Source organism: Ceratotherium simum, chromosome 8 (genome assembly GCF_057802395.1).
Source record: "Ceratotherium simum simum isolate JZ-2026a chromosome 8, ASM5780239v1, whole genome shotgun sequence".
NCBI classification, from domain to species: domain Eukaryota; kingdom Metazoa; phylum Chordata; class Mammalia; order Perissodactyla; family Rhinocerotidae; genus Ceratotherium; species Ceratotherium simum.
Genome location: NC_141907.1, coordinates 12,540,585 through 12,559,737, shown reverse-complemented (window position 1 = coordinate 12,559,737; position 19,153 = coordinate 12,540,585). Strand labels below are relative to the sequence as shown.

The 19,153-nt window shown below is 48.3% G+C and overlaps 1 protein-coding gene across 1 annotated transcript; it reads left to right on the top strand.

Annotated features, from left to right (window-relative positions):
• Positions 1–4,257: 4,257 nt before the first annotated feature.
• LOC147916394 (uncharacterized) lies at positions 4,258–17,692 on the top strand. The gene is made up of 4 exons (XM_087434743.1): positions 4,258–4,995; positions 5,491–11,289; positions 11,383–11,679; positions 17,591–17,692. Exons 1-4 carry the CDS (start codon positions 4,258–4,260, stop codon positions 17,690–17,692), a joined length of 6,936 nt encoding a protein of 2,311 aa, XP_087290869.1.
• Positions 17,693–19,153: the final 1,461 nt, after the last annotated feature.

Genomic DNA, 19,153 nt, shown 5'->3' with positions numbered 1-19,153 from the left:
GGTCTCCACACCTCTCCAGTTTCCCCCGTGCACTGTAGAAGTGCACCATTTTTTCAGTATATTGAGATGTGAATTAATATGGGGACACAGCCTCAGCACAATTCTGGCACATTGTAAACACTCACTGGGGTGATGGTCTATTTCTCTCCACGAACATCCATGAAAATGTGGGGGGAATGGGGAAGGAGCAAGGGACCAATTGCACCAACAGAGAGGAGATGACATCTGAGCTGGATCTTGAAGGATGAGCCAAGGTGTACCCAGCAAAGTAGGCTTGGCAGGGCATTCCAAGTAAGGGGAAGAGCAGGAGCAGGGGCAAGAAGGGGGTGAGTCTACTGAGTATTCAGGAAATGCAGGGTAAATAGTTTCGTGTAGCCTCATTACAGGATGTGTGTGTGTGTGTGTGTGTGTGTGTGTGTGTCTGGAAATGAGTTTGGAATGACAGGCTGAGCCAACAGGGAAAGCACTTCACAGCCTAGTCTAATAGTGTGTCCCCTGAGTGGAACAGAAAGATCAAGGCAGAAGTTGGGATGGGATCACAGGAAGGCTGAAGGTCCATGGAAGCCAGTGGGGGCAGTTTCATGTTACCAGCAAAGTTCAGAGACACTTCTGAGAAAAGATCCTGGCGTCCACCCGTTTCCTTCTAAATTTGAGTTGCATTTTGACCTACATCCTTCTTCCAGAAAAAGTCTGGCTGCCTCCTGAGGATCAAGATGAACTTCTCATGTTTTCAGAGTCCACCTTGATCTATATCTGCCTGTGTAACAAGAAGCTTTATCTTGCCTCTGTCCAAATAATCCCCTAAATACCACATCGTGGGTACCTGTGTGGGGAGGTCACAGCTTCTATGTGCTGGTGTTCAGGACAATGGGGATGGTCCTTAACTTGTCAGTTTTACAAGAGGCTTGGAGTATACAGAAATGGCCTTCTCAAGTGGAATTCTTAAAAAGACCTTTTGAAACACTGAGAGACCCAGGCAACAACCATAGCTCTGTGACCTTGGAATTCACAAACAGGTGAATCGTGATTGGAATAAAACCAGAGTTATGACTTCTGGTCTGTAAATGGTTGACCAAGGTGATGTTTTCAAAAAATTTGAATTAGATGCCAATGCACTTGCACATACACACATCCGCAATTTGGAACATTTCTTAGAAGTTCAGAAAACCTGACAATACTATGACCCATACTCACCCGTTGTCAGTCAATTAGAGCAATATTTAGAGAGGCAGGAATTCTTTACTTTGCCACAATCCCCAGTGCTCCCTGTTTTTCCTATCCTAACAAGTGTCACTTGCCGTTTATCATCATACTTGTAGTATTGTTTCTCTATAGCCCAGTAAAAGAGAAAGTGAATGATTCCTTATGCCCAAATATTCATGAATAGTGAAGTGACAAAATATAGGGAGGTCCACGTGTTCTTTGTGCAAGTAAGTCTCCTTCTACATGAATAAAAAGAAAACAAAATATAATCATTTTTAAAAGGTACAACTTGAGACCCCATTACGAACCAAATGTGTTATGCTTAACTTTAGGTTAATAGCTCAGCCCCCTCAATAATTTAGTATGAAACCCTAAATGAGATGCTATTATTGTCAGCAATCTGTAGAGGTCCAAGTGGAGGTTCAGACAAGTTAAGGTCACACAGCTAAACTAATGCTGTACCCAGGCTTCCCCTAGCTCATTCGGGTACCAGACTCTGCCTATAGAAGGCTGACCAGAATGAGGTCCTCACATGTGACCTGAAGGTGAGTATCTTCTGCAGAATCCCCAGATCAGCAACTTCCTCTTTACCAGCCTCTCAGGGCCCCAGGATTCCTCTGCCCACACGGAACTTCAGGTGCCTCAGTGAAAACAGGGACACAGAGACTGAGACGGCTTCCCCAGCTTCAGTTGCTCACTCACCAAATGTGTCTTGAGAGTGGCAGGTAGAAGGAGATGAGATGATGGATGCAGGGAGGCCCGGGTTTAAACTCTGGGCTCCTCCTCTTCCCAGCAGGGTGACCTTGGACAAGCCCTGAATAACTCCAAGCTCCAATTTTCCTTCTGTACAATGAGGTGAACCATAGCTTCCCATATCATGGAGGGGATGTGATGAGAATGAAGGGAGGGCTTTAGGAAACATGGACCTTGCACAGTGTTTGGCAACTATGATTATTTCTCACGATGTTATTGTTAGTCTCCCACAGATATTGCTGCTGGGGTCCTCATCCCATCAGGGAGGGTCTTTGCAAGGCTGAGCTGTCCTCCTCTCCAGGCCACTGGGGGAAAGGAAGGCCTTGGAGGAAGTAAGTCTAATGCCGTGCATGTACCCCCCACTTCCACAGGATTACATAAATCACTTTTCCTGCAGGAACTGGCTGCATCCAAAAGGGGTGTGACTCAGAGGAGTGTGAAAAAAGCTCCACATGTACATGTTTTTAAAAACCCTGTCTGCCTGGGCTCCTATAAAAAGGGCCTTCCGTGCCTCGCACTGCAGATGAGACAGCTATAAGCCTGCGAGCTCACTCTGGCATCTGGGATTGCACTGGATCTGCATTCTCAGGACAAGGTAAGAGCCTGGGTCTCTTAAGAGATTCATTCCACCCCCGCTCTTTCCAGCTCCCTGAAGACCTCATGTTCCTGGGGTCTGGATTCTATCAGGGACATGTGGGGGCTGAGTCCCAACACCCTGAGGAATGAGTGGGTCTCTGTCTGGTATAGCCAGCCTTTGTCCCATCCTTCAAGGGAAGACCACATGCCTATCACTGTCTTCCCTTTCTCTATCCTAAGGGGAGGCCTTATGCTCAGGGTGGAAATGAGATCTGGGCCATTTTCTGGGCCTGCTGGTTTGTAGACAAAATTCTGTGTTTTCTTTTAAAATGGAGCACTGATAATATGAATCATCTTATCATGAACTACACCAAACAAAATCCTGTGTAATTCATAGTTTTCTTATTAGTTGCCAATTTTTTCCTAAAAGTAGAGTAAAGATAAAGGCACAATCCATCAATAACATTTGGTCTATAGGACCAGAGAGATAAGCTCTGGTTGGCTGTCCCAGCTTTGTCACCTGCCCACTACGGGATCTCGAGCAATCTATTTACTGGTCTGAGCCTTAACTGTCACATCTGTCACCTGGTGGTGATTTACTATTACCCACCAGGCAGGGTTCTTGAGTGGATTAGACAAGGTGAGACTCAAATGCTGGTGGAGGACATAGCACACAGTGGGTGTCGAATAGAAATCCTATTTCTCTTCTCCTTTCCAGCGTGTTTCTTTTTATTGCCCACTTGATGAAATCCATGCAGTTTTGTATAGCATTTTAGGTCATCCTGTTTATTCAATGATATATTTTTAAGAGAGCTGACTGAGGGATTTCTGGATGCCCAGCACTGTGTCACAACAGTGCTCCAGAAATCAATTAGACAGGATACTTCCCTTCAAGCCTGCAGTCTAAATGCTCTGGTGGAAATTCACCCTTCTCCCCCCGGTTCACTTTGTCCAGTCAAATTGAATGACCTCCCCTCCCTTGTGCCTTTCCTTAGACTCTCACATCATCCCAAATGCCTCCTACAAACCCACTCTATGGGTGTTTAAACTGGGGTCAAACATTGCCTTTCACGTCACTTACGATGTCCTTTCTCCTCATGTGGTGATCTGAGGCCATGTGGAACTATGAGTTAGAAATCCAGCACACTGGAGCTAGAGGACAGTTTGCAATTATCCCATCCAACATCTTGATTTCCAGATAAAGGAAGTCAGACGCAGAGGGGGAGAGTGACTTGCCCAAGATCTAGTTGGGGACACAGTTGGGATGAACTCCTGGTTAAGGCTGTTTAAATTCCCCAACAAGTTGCCTCTAAGCTCTTTAAGACATGACTTGCTCATTCACCTTGATAAATTCCACATCTAGTCTAGAGCATGGCATACAGTAGGTGCTCCATAAGTGGTTATTGAATGACAAGTGAAGGAGTGAGTGAGCAAACGCAATTTAAATGAATAAGGGAATGAGGGTTAATGAGGCTGAGAGAGTGAGGAAGGAATGAACAAAAAGTAGGAGGTTTTGGACATTTAAGACTCAAGTTAAACAGAAGTGTGAACAGTTGGGCTGCTTTTCTAGTGATTCCAGGAGCCAGAAAGATTCTTGAACTCACTGCCAGCAGGCTGGCATGTGTTCGGGTGGAGGGAGAGTCAGCCAGCAGCCCTGCACTGCTGAACTGCTGCCCAGCACTGACTCACCTGCCTTTTGTCAACAGGTTCCAGCAAGCTGAAGCCATGGCGATCCATAGCCTCACCCTGCTGCCCTTCCTCCTTCTGCCCGCTCAGGTGCTCTTGGTGGTGGGCGCACCAAAATCATGGGAAGAGCAAGGCAGTATGGAAAGCAAGGATCATTGGATCTCTCTGGGCAAGCCCCAAATTGTGCAGAAAAACAGCGAACACAAGCCCCTGGTCAATGGTGTCATTGTCACCCCAGACCTGGCCTCATGTACTGTGACTCTGATGGAGCACGAGGAGGGCACTGCCATGAAGGCTGTGTGCTCCAGAATGGACCACAAGTTTTCCTGTGTCTTTACCAGCGACCCAACTTCCTGCATAGAGGGTTGTAAAAGTGATACGGTCTACTGGAGACAAATTGTCTATCACTTGAGCTTCCAGAGGAATCTATGTGAGGACGCCCACGTGGTGCTAAGGAGCAGAGTCTGCAGTAAGAGGTTTCCAGAATCTAATTTCAAGTTGGTGTACTCCACTCTGATCGACGATCTCAACCAGTGTGATGAGGACATCACCCCCTGGTGGTGTATGATAATTCAAGAGCCTCCCTCAACAGATTCTGAAGAAGTAATACCATTCTTTCCAAGGCAGGGAATTCAGAACATAGCATCCGCAGATACAGAGGAGATCCAAGTCACAAAGATCAGCCCCACAGTGCCTATCATCATTGAACAGATCACCCCCAGGGGGAAGATAAAAGGGAAAAAGACTACCACTACACTGCAGCCCAAGATGAAACAGGCTGCCGCCACACTGCCATCGAAGATTGACCTGACCACCCCTACTGAGCAGATAAAAGTGGAAGAGACCCAAAATACACAGCAACCCAAGATTGAACAGACACCAGCCAGAGTGCCCATCGGGATTGACCAGAGCACCACCACTGAGAGGAGAAAAGTAGACAGGACCACCACTACAAAGCAGCCTAAGATTGAACAGGCCCCAGCCAGAGTGCCCAACTTGATTGAACAGACCACCCCCGCTGAGCAGATAAAAGTGGAAAGGACCACCAGTACACAGCTGCCCAAGATTGAACAGATCACAGCCAGAGTGCCTATCTTGACTGAACAGACCACCAACACTGACCAGATCAGAGTAGAAGAGACCACCAATACACTGCAGCCCAAGATTGAAGAGACCCCAGCCAGAGTGCCCATCCTGATTGAACAGACCACCCTGGCTGAGCAGGTAAATGTGGAAGAGACCGCCACTACGCAGCAGCCCAAGATTGAAGAGACCCCAGCCAGAGTGCCCATCCGGATTGAACAGACCACCCCCGCTGAGCAGATAAAAGTGGAAAGGACCACCAGTTCACGGCAGCCCAAGACTGAACAGATCCCAACCAGAGTGCCTATCCTGACTGAACAGACCACAAACACTGACCAGATCAGAGTGGAAGAGACCACCACTACACAGCAGCCGAAGATTGAAGAGACTCCAGCCACTGTGCCCATCGTGATTGAACAGACCACCCCCACTGAGCAGATAAGAGTGGAAGAGACCACTACTACACTGCAGCCCAAGATTGAAGAGACCCCAGCCAGAGTGCCCATCGTGATTGAACAGACCACCCCCACGGAGAAGATTAAAGTGGAAAGGACCACCCCTACACAACAGCCCAAGATTGAAGAGACTCCGGCCGTAGTGCCCATCCTGATTGAACAGACCACCCCGGCTGAGCAGGTAAATGTGGAAGAGACCACCACTACGCAGCAGCCCAAGATTGAAGAGACCCCAGCCAGAGAGCCCATCCTGATTGAACAGACCACTCCCGCTGAGCAGATAAAAGTGGAAAGGACCACCAGTACACAGCAGCCCAAGATTGAACAGATCCCAGCCAGAGTGCCTATCCTGACTGAACAGACCACCAACACTGACCAGATCAGAGTGGAAGAGACCACCACTACGCTGCAGCCCAAGATTGAAGAGACCCCAGCCAGAGTGCCCATCCTGATTGAACAGACCACCCCCACTGAGCAGATAAGAGTGGAAGAGACCACTACTACACTGCAGCCCAAGATTGAAGAGACCCCAGCCAGAGTGCCCATCGGGATTGAACAGACCAATAACACTGACCAGATCAGAGTGGAAGAGACCACCACTACACTGCAGCCCAAGATTGAAGAGACCCCAGCCAGAGTGCCCATCGGGATTGAACAGACCACCCCCGCTGAGCAGATAAAAGTGGAAAGGACCACCAGTTCACGGCAGCCCAAGACTGAACAGGTCCCAGCCAGAGTGCCTATCCTGACTGAACAGACCACCAACACTGACCAGATCAGAGTGGAAGAGAACACCACTACACAGCAGCCCAAGATTGAAGAGACTCCAGCCACTGTGCCCATCGTGATTGAACAGACCACCCCCACTGAGCAGATAAGAGTGGAAGAGACCACTACTACACTGCAGCCCAAGATTGAAGAGACCCCAGCCAGAGTGCCCATCGTGATTGAACAGACCACCCCCACGGAGAAGATTAAAGTGGAAAGGACCACCGCTACACAGCAGCCAAAGATTGAAGAGACTCCGGCCATAGTGCCCATCCTGATTGAACAGACCACCCCGGCTGAGCAGGTAAATGTGGAAGAGACCACCACTACGCAGCAGCCCAAGATTGAGCAGACCCCAGCCAGAGTGCCCATCCTGATTGAACAGACCACCTACGCTGACCAGATAAGAGCGGAAGAGACCAATACTACACTGCAGCCCAAGATTGAAGAGACCCCAGCCAGAGTGCCCATTGTGATTGAACAGACCACCCCCACGGAGAAGATTAAAGTGGAAAAGACCACCGCTACACAGCAGCCCAAGATTGAAGAGACTCCAGCCAGAGTGCCCATCGTGACTGAGCACACCAATAACACTGACCAGATCAGAGTGGAAGAGACCACTACTATACTGCAGGCCAAGATTGAAGAGACCCCAGCCAGAGTGCCCATCGTGATTGAACAGACCACCCCCACGGAGAAGATTAAAGTGGAAAAGACCACCGCTACACAGCAGCCCAAGATTGAAGACACTCCAGCCAGAGTGCCCATCGTGACTGAGCAGACCACACCCACTGAGCAGGTAAAAGTGGAAGAAACCACCACTACACAGCAGTCCAAGATTGAGCAGACCCCAGCCAGAGTGCCCATCCTGATTGAACAGACCACCTACGCTGACCAGATAAGAGCGGAAGAGACCACTACTACACTGCAGCCCAAGATTGAAGAGACCCCAGCCAGAGAGCCCATCCTGATTGAACAGACCACCCCCACGGAGAAGATTAAAGTAGAAAAGACCACCGCTACACAGCAGCCCAAGATTGAAGAGACTCCAGCCAGAGTGTCCATCGGGATTGAACAGACCAATAACAGTGACCAGATCAGAATGGAAGAGACCACTACTATACTGCAGCCCAAGATTGAAGAGACCACAGCCAGAGAACCCATCCTGATTGAACAGACCACCCCCGCTGAGCAGATAAAAGTGGAAAGGACCACCAGTACACAGCAGCCCAAGATTGAACAGATCCCAGCCAGAGTGCCTATCCTGACTGAACAGACCACCAACACTGACCAGATCAGAGTGGAAGAGACCACCACTACACTGCAGCCCAAGATTGAAGAGACCCCAGCCAGAGTGCCCATCCTGATTGAACAGACCACCCCCACTGACCAGATAAGAGTGGAAGAGACCACTACTACACTGCAGCCCAAGATTGAAGAGACCCCAACCAGAGTGCCCAACGTGATTGAACAGACCACCCCCACGGAGAAGATTAAAGTGGAAAAGACCACCGCTACACAGCAGCCCAAGATTGAAGAGACTCCAGCCAGAGTGCCCATCGGGATTGAACAGACCACCCCGGCTGAGCAGATTAAAGTGGAAAGGACCACCAGTACACAGCAGCCCAAGATTGAACAGACCCCAGCCAGAGTGCCCATCCTGATTGAACAGACCACTCCCGCTGAGCAGATAAGAGTGGAAAGGACCACCAGTACACAGCAGCCCAAGATTGAACAGATCCCAGCCAGAGTGCCTATCCTGACTGAACAGACCACCAACACTGACCAGATCAGAGTGGAAGAGACCACCACTACGCTGCAGCCCAAGATTGAAGAGACCCCAGCCAGAGTGCCCATCCTGATTGAACAGACCACCCCCACTGACCAGATAAGAGTGGAAGAGACCACTACTACACTGCAGCCCAAGATTGAAGAGACCCCAACCAGAGTGCCCAACGTGATTGAACAGACCACCCCCACGGAGAAGATTAAAGTGGAAAAGACCACCGCTACACAGCAGCCCAAGATTGAAGAGACTCCAGCCAGAGTGCCCATCGGGATTGAACAGACCACCCCGGCTGAGCAGATTAAAGTGGAAAGGACCACCAGTACACAGCAGCCCAAGATTGAACAGATCCCAGCCAGAGTGCCTATCCTGACTGAACAGACCACCAACACTGACCAGATCAGAGTGGAAGAGACCACCACTACACTGCAGCCCAAGATTGAAGAGACCCCAGCCAGAGTGCCCATCCTGATTGAACAGACCACCCCCACTGACCAGATAAGAGTGGAAGAGACCACTACTACACTGCAGCCCAAGATTGAAGAGACCCCAACCAGAGTGCCCAACGTGATTGAACAGACCACCCCCACGGAGAAGATTAAAGTGGAAAAGACCACCGCTACACAGCAGCCCAAGATTGAAGAGACTCCAGCCAGAGTGCCCATCGGGATTGAACAGACCACCCCGGCTGAGCAGATTAAAGTGGAAAGGACCACCAGTACACAGCAGCCCAAGATTGAACAGACGCCAGCCAGAGTGCCCATCCTGATTGAACAGACCACTCCCGCTGGGCAGATAAGAGTGGAAAGGACCACCAGTACACAGCAGCCCAAGATTGAACAGATCCCAGCCAGAGTGCCTATCCTGACTGAACAGACCACCAACATTGACCAGATCAGAGTGGAAGAGACCACCACTACGCTGCAGCCCAAGATTGAAGAGACCCCAGCCAGAGTGCCCATCCTGATTGAACAGACCACCCCCACTGACCAGATAAGAGTGGAAGAGACCACTACTACACTGCAGCCCAAGATTGAAGAGACCCCAACCAGAGTGCCCAACGTGATTGAACAGACCACCCCCACGGAGAAGATTAAAGTGGAAAAGACCACCGCTACACAGCAGCCCAAGATTGAAGAGACTCCAGCCAGAGTGCCCATCGGGATTGAACAGACCACCCCGGCTGAGCAGATTAAAGTGGAAAGGACCACCACTACACTGCAGCCCAAGATTGAAGAGACCCCAGCCAGAGTGCCCATCCTGATTGAACAGACCACCCCCACTGACCAGATAAGAGTGGAAGAGACCACTACTACACTGCAGCCCAAGATTGAAGAGACCCCAACCAGAGTGCCCAACGTGATTGAACAGACCACCCCCACGGAGAAGATTAAAGTGGAAAAGACCACCGCTACACAGCAGCCCAAGATTGAGCAGACCCCAGCCAGAGTGCCCATCCTGATTGAACAGACCACCTACGCTGACCAGATAAGAGCGGAAGAGACCACTACTACACTGCAGCCCAAGATCGAAGAGACCCCAGCCAGAGTGCCCATTGTGATTGAACAGACCACCCCCACGGAGAAGATTAAAGTAGAAAAGACCACCGCTACACAGCAGCCCAAGATTGAAGAGACTCCAGCCAGAGTGCCCATCGTGACTGAGCAGACCAATAACACTGACCAGATCAGAGTGGAAGAGACCACTACTATACTGCAGCCCAAGATTGAAGAGACCCCAGCCAGAGTGCCCATCGTGATTGAACAGACCACCCCCACGGAGAAGATTAAAGTGGAAAAGACCACCGCTACACAGCAGCCCAAGATTGAAGAGACTCCAGCCAGAGTGCCCATCGTGATTGAACAGACCACCCGCACGGAGAAGATTAAAGTGGAAAGGACCACCGCTACACAGCAGCCCAAGATTGAAGAGACTCCAGCCAGAGTGCCAACTGGGATTGAACAGACCACCGCGACTGAGCAGATTAAAGTGGAAAGGACCACCAGTACACAGCAGCCCAAGATTGAACAGACCCCAGCCAGAGTTCCCACCCTGATAGAACAGACCACCAACACTGACAAGACAAGAGCGGAAGAGACCACTACTACACTGCAGCCCAAGATTGAAGAGACCCCAACCAGAGTGCCCAACGTGATTGAACAGACCACCCCCACGGAGAAGATTAAAGTGGAAATGACCACCACTACACAGCAGCCCAAGACTGAACAGACCAGTGCCAACGTACCCTTCGTGAATGAACTGACTACCCCCACTAAGCAGGTAAAAGTGGAAGAGACCGCCACTACACAGAAGCCCAAGATTGAACAGACCACAATCACAGTGCCCATCATAATTGAGCCGATCACCCACAAAAAGCAAATAAAAGTGGACGAGACCACCACTATACAGCAGCCCAAGATTGGACAGACCCCAGCCAGAGTGCCCATCCTGATTGAACAGACCACTCCTACTGAGCAGATAAAAGTGGAAGAGACCACCACTACACAGCAGCCCAAGATTGAACAGACCACAGCCACAAGGCCCATCGTGATAGAACTGACCACTCCCACTGACCAGATAAAAGTTGAAGAGACCACCACTACACAGCAGCCCAAGATTGAACAGACCATAATCACAGTGCCCATCGTGATTGAACAGACTATGACCACGGAGAAGATAAGAGTGGAAGAGACCACCACTACACAGCAGCCCAAGTCTGAACAGATCACAGCCACAGTGCCCATCGTGATTGACTTGACCACGCCCACTGAGAAGATAAGAGTGGAAGAGATCACCACTACACAGCAGCCCAAGACTGAACAGATCACAGCCACAGTGCCCATCGTGATTGACTTGACCACGCCCACTGAGAAGATAAGAGTGGAAGAGATCACCACTACACAGCAGCCCGAGACTGAACAGACCACAGCTACACTGCCCTTCATGAATGAACAGACAACCCCCAGTAAGCAGTTAAAAGTGGAAGAGACCAAAACTATACAGTAGGCCAAGATTGAACAGACCCCAGCCGGAGTGCCCACTGTGATTGAACAGACCATCCCTACTGAGCAGGTAAAAGTGGAAGAGACCACCACTACACAGCAGCCCAAGATTGAACAGACCACAATCACAGTGCCCATTGTGTTTGAACAGACCACGCCCACTGAGAAGATAAGAGTGGAAGAGAACAGCACTACACAGCAGCCCAAGACTGAACAGACCACCACCAGAAGGCCCATCGTGATCGAATTGACCACATCCACACAGGAGATAAAAGTGGATGGGACAACCACTCCGCAGCAGACCAAGACTGAACAGATGGCCGTCACAGTACGCATCGTGACTGAACAGACCACACCCACTGAACAGGTAAAAGTGGAAGAGACCACTACTACACAGCACTCCCAGATCAAAGAGACCACCCCACGGAGTCACTGTACAACCACCCCACACTCAGTTTTAAGGATGAGTCAGGCGTCAAAATCAAGGAGAGGATAATCTATCAGTCCTTTCACAATATAGGCCAGAAGAGAGTCCAGCAGAGTTCCCCGAGTGAGTCTGAATGAGGGAGCGCCTCTGAAAAACCTTCGGCACTGTGATACAGGATGAACAAGTTAATGAGGCAAAGGCATCAGAGTCAGTTAGGAGACGTCATGCCATTAGTCCCTCTGCACGCCGTAAAGCTCTCCAGCTTCTCCATGAAATACATACGAACTTTTGTGCTGTGGGAATGCAGTGGATCGTTAAACAAGGTTTGTAATTCTTTGTTAATGTTTGGAAATTTCTACATATACACTTCCTTGGATGTGATTTTCAGAGGCTGTTTACCTCAGCATATGTTTTCATGGCCCACAATGCTGTGTGTACATAAACATTGAGGACCAGTCTTTGAGCTGAACAAGCCAGAGTAATGATTCAGTGCGATGCGCTTTTTCTCAAATTAATAGATAATAAAGCTTTTCTTCAAAAATATGTTCAGCCATTATTTCGTTTCTCTATATATGGACCCAAATAAATTCATTAACAGGTACCGTGTTTCACTGGAAAACATTTCTTAGGAATGACTTCCTGTTCCCCACCCATCTTAAATCTTCCCCAAAGGTAACCCATACCAGGATCCCTATCTTTAAGTTTTCATTCATTGGACTGTGCTGTTTGATGCTTCCTGCACTGTAATACTTAGGATCCCTGACTTTAAGTGGGACACCTGGTGCGTGGTGTGATTAAGACACTTGTCAGGGTCTCACAGATGGTAAGAGTGGTGGCTAGAATTGAACCCAGGGATTCTGTAAGCCAAGTCCTAAGGCTGGAGCAACATCCTCCACTGACTCAAGTCATAGCCCAATAGCACGCACCATATGCAGGACCCCTGACCTTGAGGAGCTCATTTCTGCCCTAGGAGAGAGGGATCTGAGTAAGTACTGTGCCCTGTGATGAAGACTCTACTGCAAGAGAAAAAAGGCTGCATGGAAAACCAGAGGAGCAGGCAGAAACTGCTGGAAGATATCAGGTTGAGCTTCCTTGAGAAGGTGGATCAGGAGCTGGACTTTGGAGAGAGTCTCCTGAGGTAGGAAATGGGGCAGAATGGAGGCACTTTAGACAGCTGTCAGCAAGTATGAAAGCAAAGAGGTGAGAAAATCCTAGAAAATGTGAGAGGACACATGGCTGGAATGTGGTGAGATGCAAGGATGACACTGCTATTAGTCTTTTCCACGTTAGTACATGAAGGATCTGAAAGTGTTTTAATTCAAAAGTTGGGGAGAGAGGATGATGTGCCCCCAGTGCCTTGTCACAATTCCACACTACGAGCACTAAGTGCAGAGCAGGAACAGGTAAAAGCACTGTTTCTTAGAGTCTCTGTTGATGGCAGGGAGGAATGGCAGGTGGGGTGAAGGGTGGCTCTTTACACTCACCAACCTACCAGGAACTACCCTGAGGATTGTCGGTGGCCTATCCAGAGTGTGACAGACTCAGGGTGACATTGGATATCATAATCAAAATCATCAACACTAGGGGCCGCCCAGTGGCACAGTGGTTGAGTTCCTACGCTCTGCTTCTGTGGCCTGGGGTTCGCAGGTTCAGATCCCCAGCGTGGACCCGCACATGGCTTGTCGGGCCGTGCTGTGGCATCGTCCCACATAAAAAGTGGAGGAAGATGGGCACGGATTTGAGCCCATGGCCAATCTTCCTCAGCAGAAAGAGGAGGATTGGCAATGGATGTTAGCTCAGGGCTAATCTTCCTTACTGAAAAAATCATCAACACTAACATTTATCTCCCACTTATGTTCCAGGCACTATGCTAACTTCTTCCCATGGAGTCTGCACACATTCATTCATTCGCTCATTCATTCAACACATAATATTGGGCACTGACTCTGCCTGACTCTGTTCTAGGGGCTGGATGCACAGCAGTGCACAGAGTATGGCTATTTTGTCCCGTGGAACTACAGTGAGGAAAGCAATGATAAACTCACAAGTATACAAGTGATAGAGAGGAAAAGTAAAGGAGAGGAAGCAGGTAGAAGTGATGGAGGAATCAAGCCAGTGACAGCGAGTTCACTGCATCACAGAGAAACTTGACCTTTTATTTACTGAGAGCCTACTATAGGCAAGTGATATTGGTTTCTATTTCTTGAGCCTTACTCTCTGCCTGACATCATGCCGACCATCGCATCCACCCAATGAGGTGTGTGCAATCTCCTCTCCATTTCTCAGAGGAGTAAACAAGACTTAAGGACTTCATGTTACTTGCTTAAGGGAGAGCCATGTTTAAAATAAGGTTCTGAATCCAGCATCAGTCCATATCGCCTTTAAAGCATGGTAAGGAATCAAAGGAACTTAAGACAGGTGTTTGGTCTCAAACATCATGGACAGGTGTTTGAGATTTTGTTAGGGGAGAAATCTATGAAATAAATGCTTGGTTAGAGAGAACAGAGAAGTGGCAGAACCTCTATTCTGACCCACGACAACATGACAGTAGCTCAAGAAAGGCACAAGAAGGGGGAGGAGCCCCTATACAGGGAGATGGGAGTGGAGACGAACATTGTGAATTGAGCCTGGTAGTTAGCTCTGTAAAACACGCCAATGAAACAACTCTCAGGACTGCCTCCACCTTCTCCCTTTTCTTGGATGACAGTTACGTAGACACAAACTGCTTTGTCAACAATCTGGAGTTGCCATCAGGCTAAGTCACATCTCTTGGATTAATACTATTTTCTAAATGGATCAAGACTTTTCCATTTAGGGTGATTTGAAATATTGCTTGGCCAATTGTACTTGAGTTTGTGCTCATCTGGAAATCTTGTTAAAATACACATTTGTGTGCCTCACTTTCAGAGACTCTGATTCAGTATGTCTGGGTTGGGACTTGGTAATTAGCATATCCGAAGCTGCCCAAGTGAGGCAGCTGCTTCTGGTCCTCAGGGAACACTTTGAGTAGCACTGATTTAAACTGCATTTTATCATGTAAGAAATACAGGCAGGGGCCGGCTCCGTGGCTTAGCGGTTAAGTGTGCGCGCTCTGATGCTGGCGGCCCGGGTTCGGATCCCGGGAGCGCCCCGAGGCACCACTTCTCCATCCAACGTGAGGCCGAGTCCCACGTACAGCAACTAGAAGGATGTGAACCTATGACATACAACTATCTACTGGGGCTTTGGGGGGAAAAAACTGAATAAATAAAATCTTTAAAAAAAAAAAAAAAAAAAAGAAATACAGGCAGTTGTATAGTGGTTTCTCTTAGTACTTTCTCTTGAGAGTTGCTCTAGTGAGTTTGAAGTTGGGTAGAAGGCGGTCTGTGCCCAAACCCACTCAAGCCTGTGATGTTTATGTGTTGAAAGCCACAAGCTGTAGACTTGGGCAGACCTGATTCCTCTTCTGGCCTGAACTCTTCCAAGCTGTCGGATGTAGGACAACTCACTCCTCTAAGCTGGAGGACCTTAGTCCGTAACTAGGAATAAAACTACTTACTCCATAGGGATGTGATGAGGATCGTAAGAGGGGACAAGTGAAAGGCACAGAGCCCTTATAAGAAACAGATTTGATAAGTGTGTCATAGTAGATGTTGTATATATATTTTTAGAAACTCAACTGTAGCAAACTCCCCTGTCCACACAACCCCACAACCTTCTATGTTGTCTCACACCCTCATCAAATCTGTCACTTTGGTTCTCACTGTCTCCCTGAGCTCCTAGGAGGTTGGATCTAGTCTGATAGATTATAGTGGATCATAGATAAAGATGTGTTAAGAGAATGAAATACAGATACAGGCTGTATTAGTAGTTCTTAATGTAGGCTACATGTGAAAATTACCTGGGAATTAAATGAAAATACAGGGCAGCAATTCTGATTTAATTAATCTAGGGCACTGTTTTTCAACCTTGGCGGTTCATTAGAATCACCTGGAGAAATTTAAGGACCCACATGTTCAAGTCACATCTCTACCTATTACATCAGAATCTCTGGGGAGGGGACCCAAGCATCAGTATTTTTTTTTTTAATTTATCTGTTTATTTATTTTTGAGGAAGATCAGCCCTGAGCTAACATCCATGCTAATCCTCCTCTTTTTGCTGAGGAAGACCGGCTCTGAGCTAACATCCATTGCCAATCCTCCTCCTTTTTTTTTTTTTTCCCCAAAGCCCCAGTAGATAATTGTATGTCATAGTTGCACGTCCTTCTAGTTGCTGTATGTGGGACACGGCCTCAGCATGGCCAGAGAAGCGGTGCGTCAGTGCGCGCCCAGATCCGAACCTGGGCCGCCAGCAGCGGAGCGCGCGCACTTAACCACTAAGCCATGGGGCCGGCCCCCAAGCATCAGTATTTTTAAAAAGTTCTCCTAGCTGAGTTCATTGTGGAGCATCTCCTGGATCATCAGCATCTCCTGGAAACAGAGAGACAATTTATGGTCACAAACAGTGGACTCCTCACATGTTCTTAGATAAAGACAAATATAAAATTTGGAGGGGAGCGAGTCACTATTTTCCATGTGCCTAATAATACCTTATTTTCTGTCCTTTCTTTGTTGATTTAATTTACTTTCTGTCTTAGGATTGCTGTCTTTCAAGTTCACTTCTCTATCTTTTTGGCCATATTATTGCTATTGGGTGACTGCAGTGGATTGAATAGTGTCCCCAAAACTTCACGTACCCCTGGAACTTGTGAACGTGACCTTATTTGGAAATGGGGACTTTGCAGATGTAGTCAAGTTAAGAAGAGGTCCTAGTGTATTAGAATGGGATGCATACAATAGCTGGCATTGTCCAAAGAAGAGGGAAATTTGGACAGACACAGGGGATGACTCCATGTGATGACAGAGGCCGAGATTAGCCAAGGTGTGCCAAGGATTGCTGGCAGCCACCAGAATCTGGCTGACAGGCCTCAATGGCTTGTTCAGACAAAAACAACTTAGGAGGTAGATTGGGGAAAGAGGTGGTTAGATGGATGGCGAGTGAGATGTGCTGGATTCCAGTGATTCAAGCTGACACTGCTCTAGTTGTGAGTTACCACACAGACCCAGGGCTACCCGTGTCTTGCTATCAAGGGGAATCATTTCTTAAGGGACACACACACACACACATACACGCTGGCTCCTCCACTTCCTATTCGAAAAGTCCTCGGAGAGAAAATACGGACTGCCAAGTTGGATAGAAGCTAATGTAAAGTTTGTGTTCTCTTTTTAAAATTTTTTCTGCTGTGTTTTTAAAACATTCTCTTGAGATGTGACTATGATGGGAGGCTGAGCAAGAATGGAAGATTTAGCTTCTGGAACATTCTCTATGTAAGGACATAGAAGGGGATATACAAGGAGAAGGACTAGGGCATCGAGTTCGGTTTATGGCTTGGCCCATGTCTAAAGACCACAGGGCCGGCCCCGTGGCTTAGCGGTTAAGTGTGCGCGCTCTGCTACTGGCAGCCTGGGTTCAGATCCCGGGCGCACACCAGCGCACCGCTTCTCCGGCCATGCTGAGGCTGCGTCCCAAATACAGCAACTAGAAGGATGTGCAGCTATGACATACAACTACCTACTGGGGCTTTGGGCGGGAAAAAAAAAACGGAGGAGGATTGGCAATAGATGTTAGCTCAGAGCCGGTCTTCCTCAGCGACAAGAGGAGGATTAACACGGATGTTAGCTCAGGGCTGATCTTCCTCACAAAAATAAAATAAAGACCACAGACGTCACTCTTCTCTCATCATGCATAGAACATCATGAGCTTGAGAGGCAGAAAGGACTTGGGGACCTCCCGACCCAGGGACCTCCTGACTTACAGGCTCTGCCACTTCAGGTTTCTGACTATGGCAAGTTGCTCAGCTTCTCTGAGCTTCAGTTTCCTCATGTAGAAAATGAGGGTGATAACACCTACCTGACAGGGTTGCCGAGGGATTGAATTAGAGAATGGGGCAAAGCCACAGGCCCATCCTAAGTGGCTCCCATTGCTTTTTGTACTAAGGCAAAAAACCTCTCACATTTAAAGAGTTTACCAAAGGAATTTTTGACCTCCCTCCACAATGAGTCTTGTGCTGTGGACTTTGGATGGTCACTTGTGTGGAACACCTACTATGGACGCCAAAGGACACTAGGTGCGTTAGATTTCTCAACCTCTGTCAGTCTTACAAGAACCTTTACAGATGTTTTCATTATCCCCATTGTTGAGATGAGTCACTGGTGCTCAGACAGGTTAAATAATTGAGCCAGAGACCTTGGTTGGGAAGCAGCAGAGGCAAACCTTTAGCCCAGGTCCAGATGACTCTGTCTTATTGGAAATAAATGTACTCCCAGTTCCGCCAGTGGCCAAAGGCCGTGAGTGAGCAGAAGATCCATCACCTTCCTGGGCTGGAAGGGATTTTAAGAGGGCTTCGTGTCTGGTCTAGTCGGTTCTCCAATATTTACATCACCCAGACCAGAATAGGGTTATTATTTAATGACCCCTGGAAGAGTTTAACACTTTTCCTATCTCAGAACTATGTGAAGTGAGATGGGTGAATGTGGGAGGGGAGTCACAGGGCTGACAATCTGTGTAGACCTTAAGGGAAAATGACCTTCCCAATGTGCAGCTAAGAGTAGCTTGGAGAGGGTCTGGGATATTGGTTCAGTTCTCTTGGGAGTTAGGGTGAGGTTCACAGGTCTGGTCCTGGGCCCTGCCCTATAAGGACACTGCAGTCGTTGATGTTTCTGAACACACCAAGCAGCAACCAGTCATTGGAATATAATCACCACGAAGAGAGGGATTTTTTTAGCTTTTTGGTTTGCTGCTATTTTCTGCCCCCAAAACATTGTCTGGCACATAGTAGGAGCTCAGGGTAGGTAATAAGTAAACTAGTTAATTAATTTCAGACAACTTCCACTGACTGTTCACTTTGTTTGGAAGATGTTGCCCCGAAAAAGTCACCTGGCTTGAGTCCTCACCTCATTTGGGTCTAGGCTCAAAAGTCGCCTCCACAGAAGGCCTCCCCTGACCATCTCATCTAAGACTGGTTACCTTCCATCGCTTCTACCCCCTTCCCCTCCTTTACTTTTCCTCTCTATCACTTGTATACTTGTGAGTTTATCCTCACTTTCCTCACTGTAGTTCATGGGACAAAGCATCCATCCTCTGTGCACTGCTGTGTGTCCAGCCCCTAGAACAGAGTCTGGCAGTGTCAGTGCCCAAAATCATGTGTTGAATGATTGAGTGAATGAATGAATTCATGCATACTCCATGGGGAGAGCTTAGCACAATGCCTGGCATCTAAGAAGTGGGAGATAAATGTTAGTGTTGATGAAGTTGATGATGACATTCAAATGTCACTCTGAGCCTGTCACACTCTAGATTGGCCACCGAAAACCCTCAGGGTAGTTCCTGGTAGGT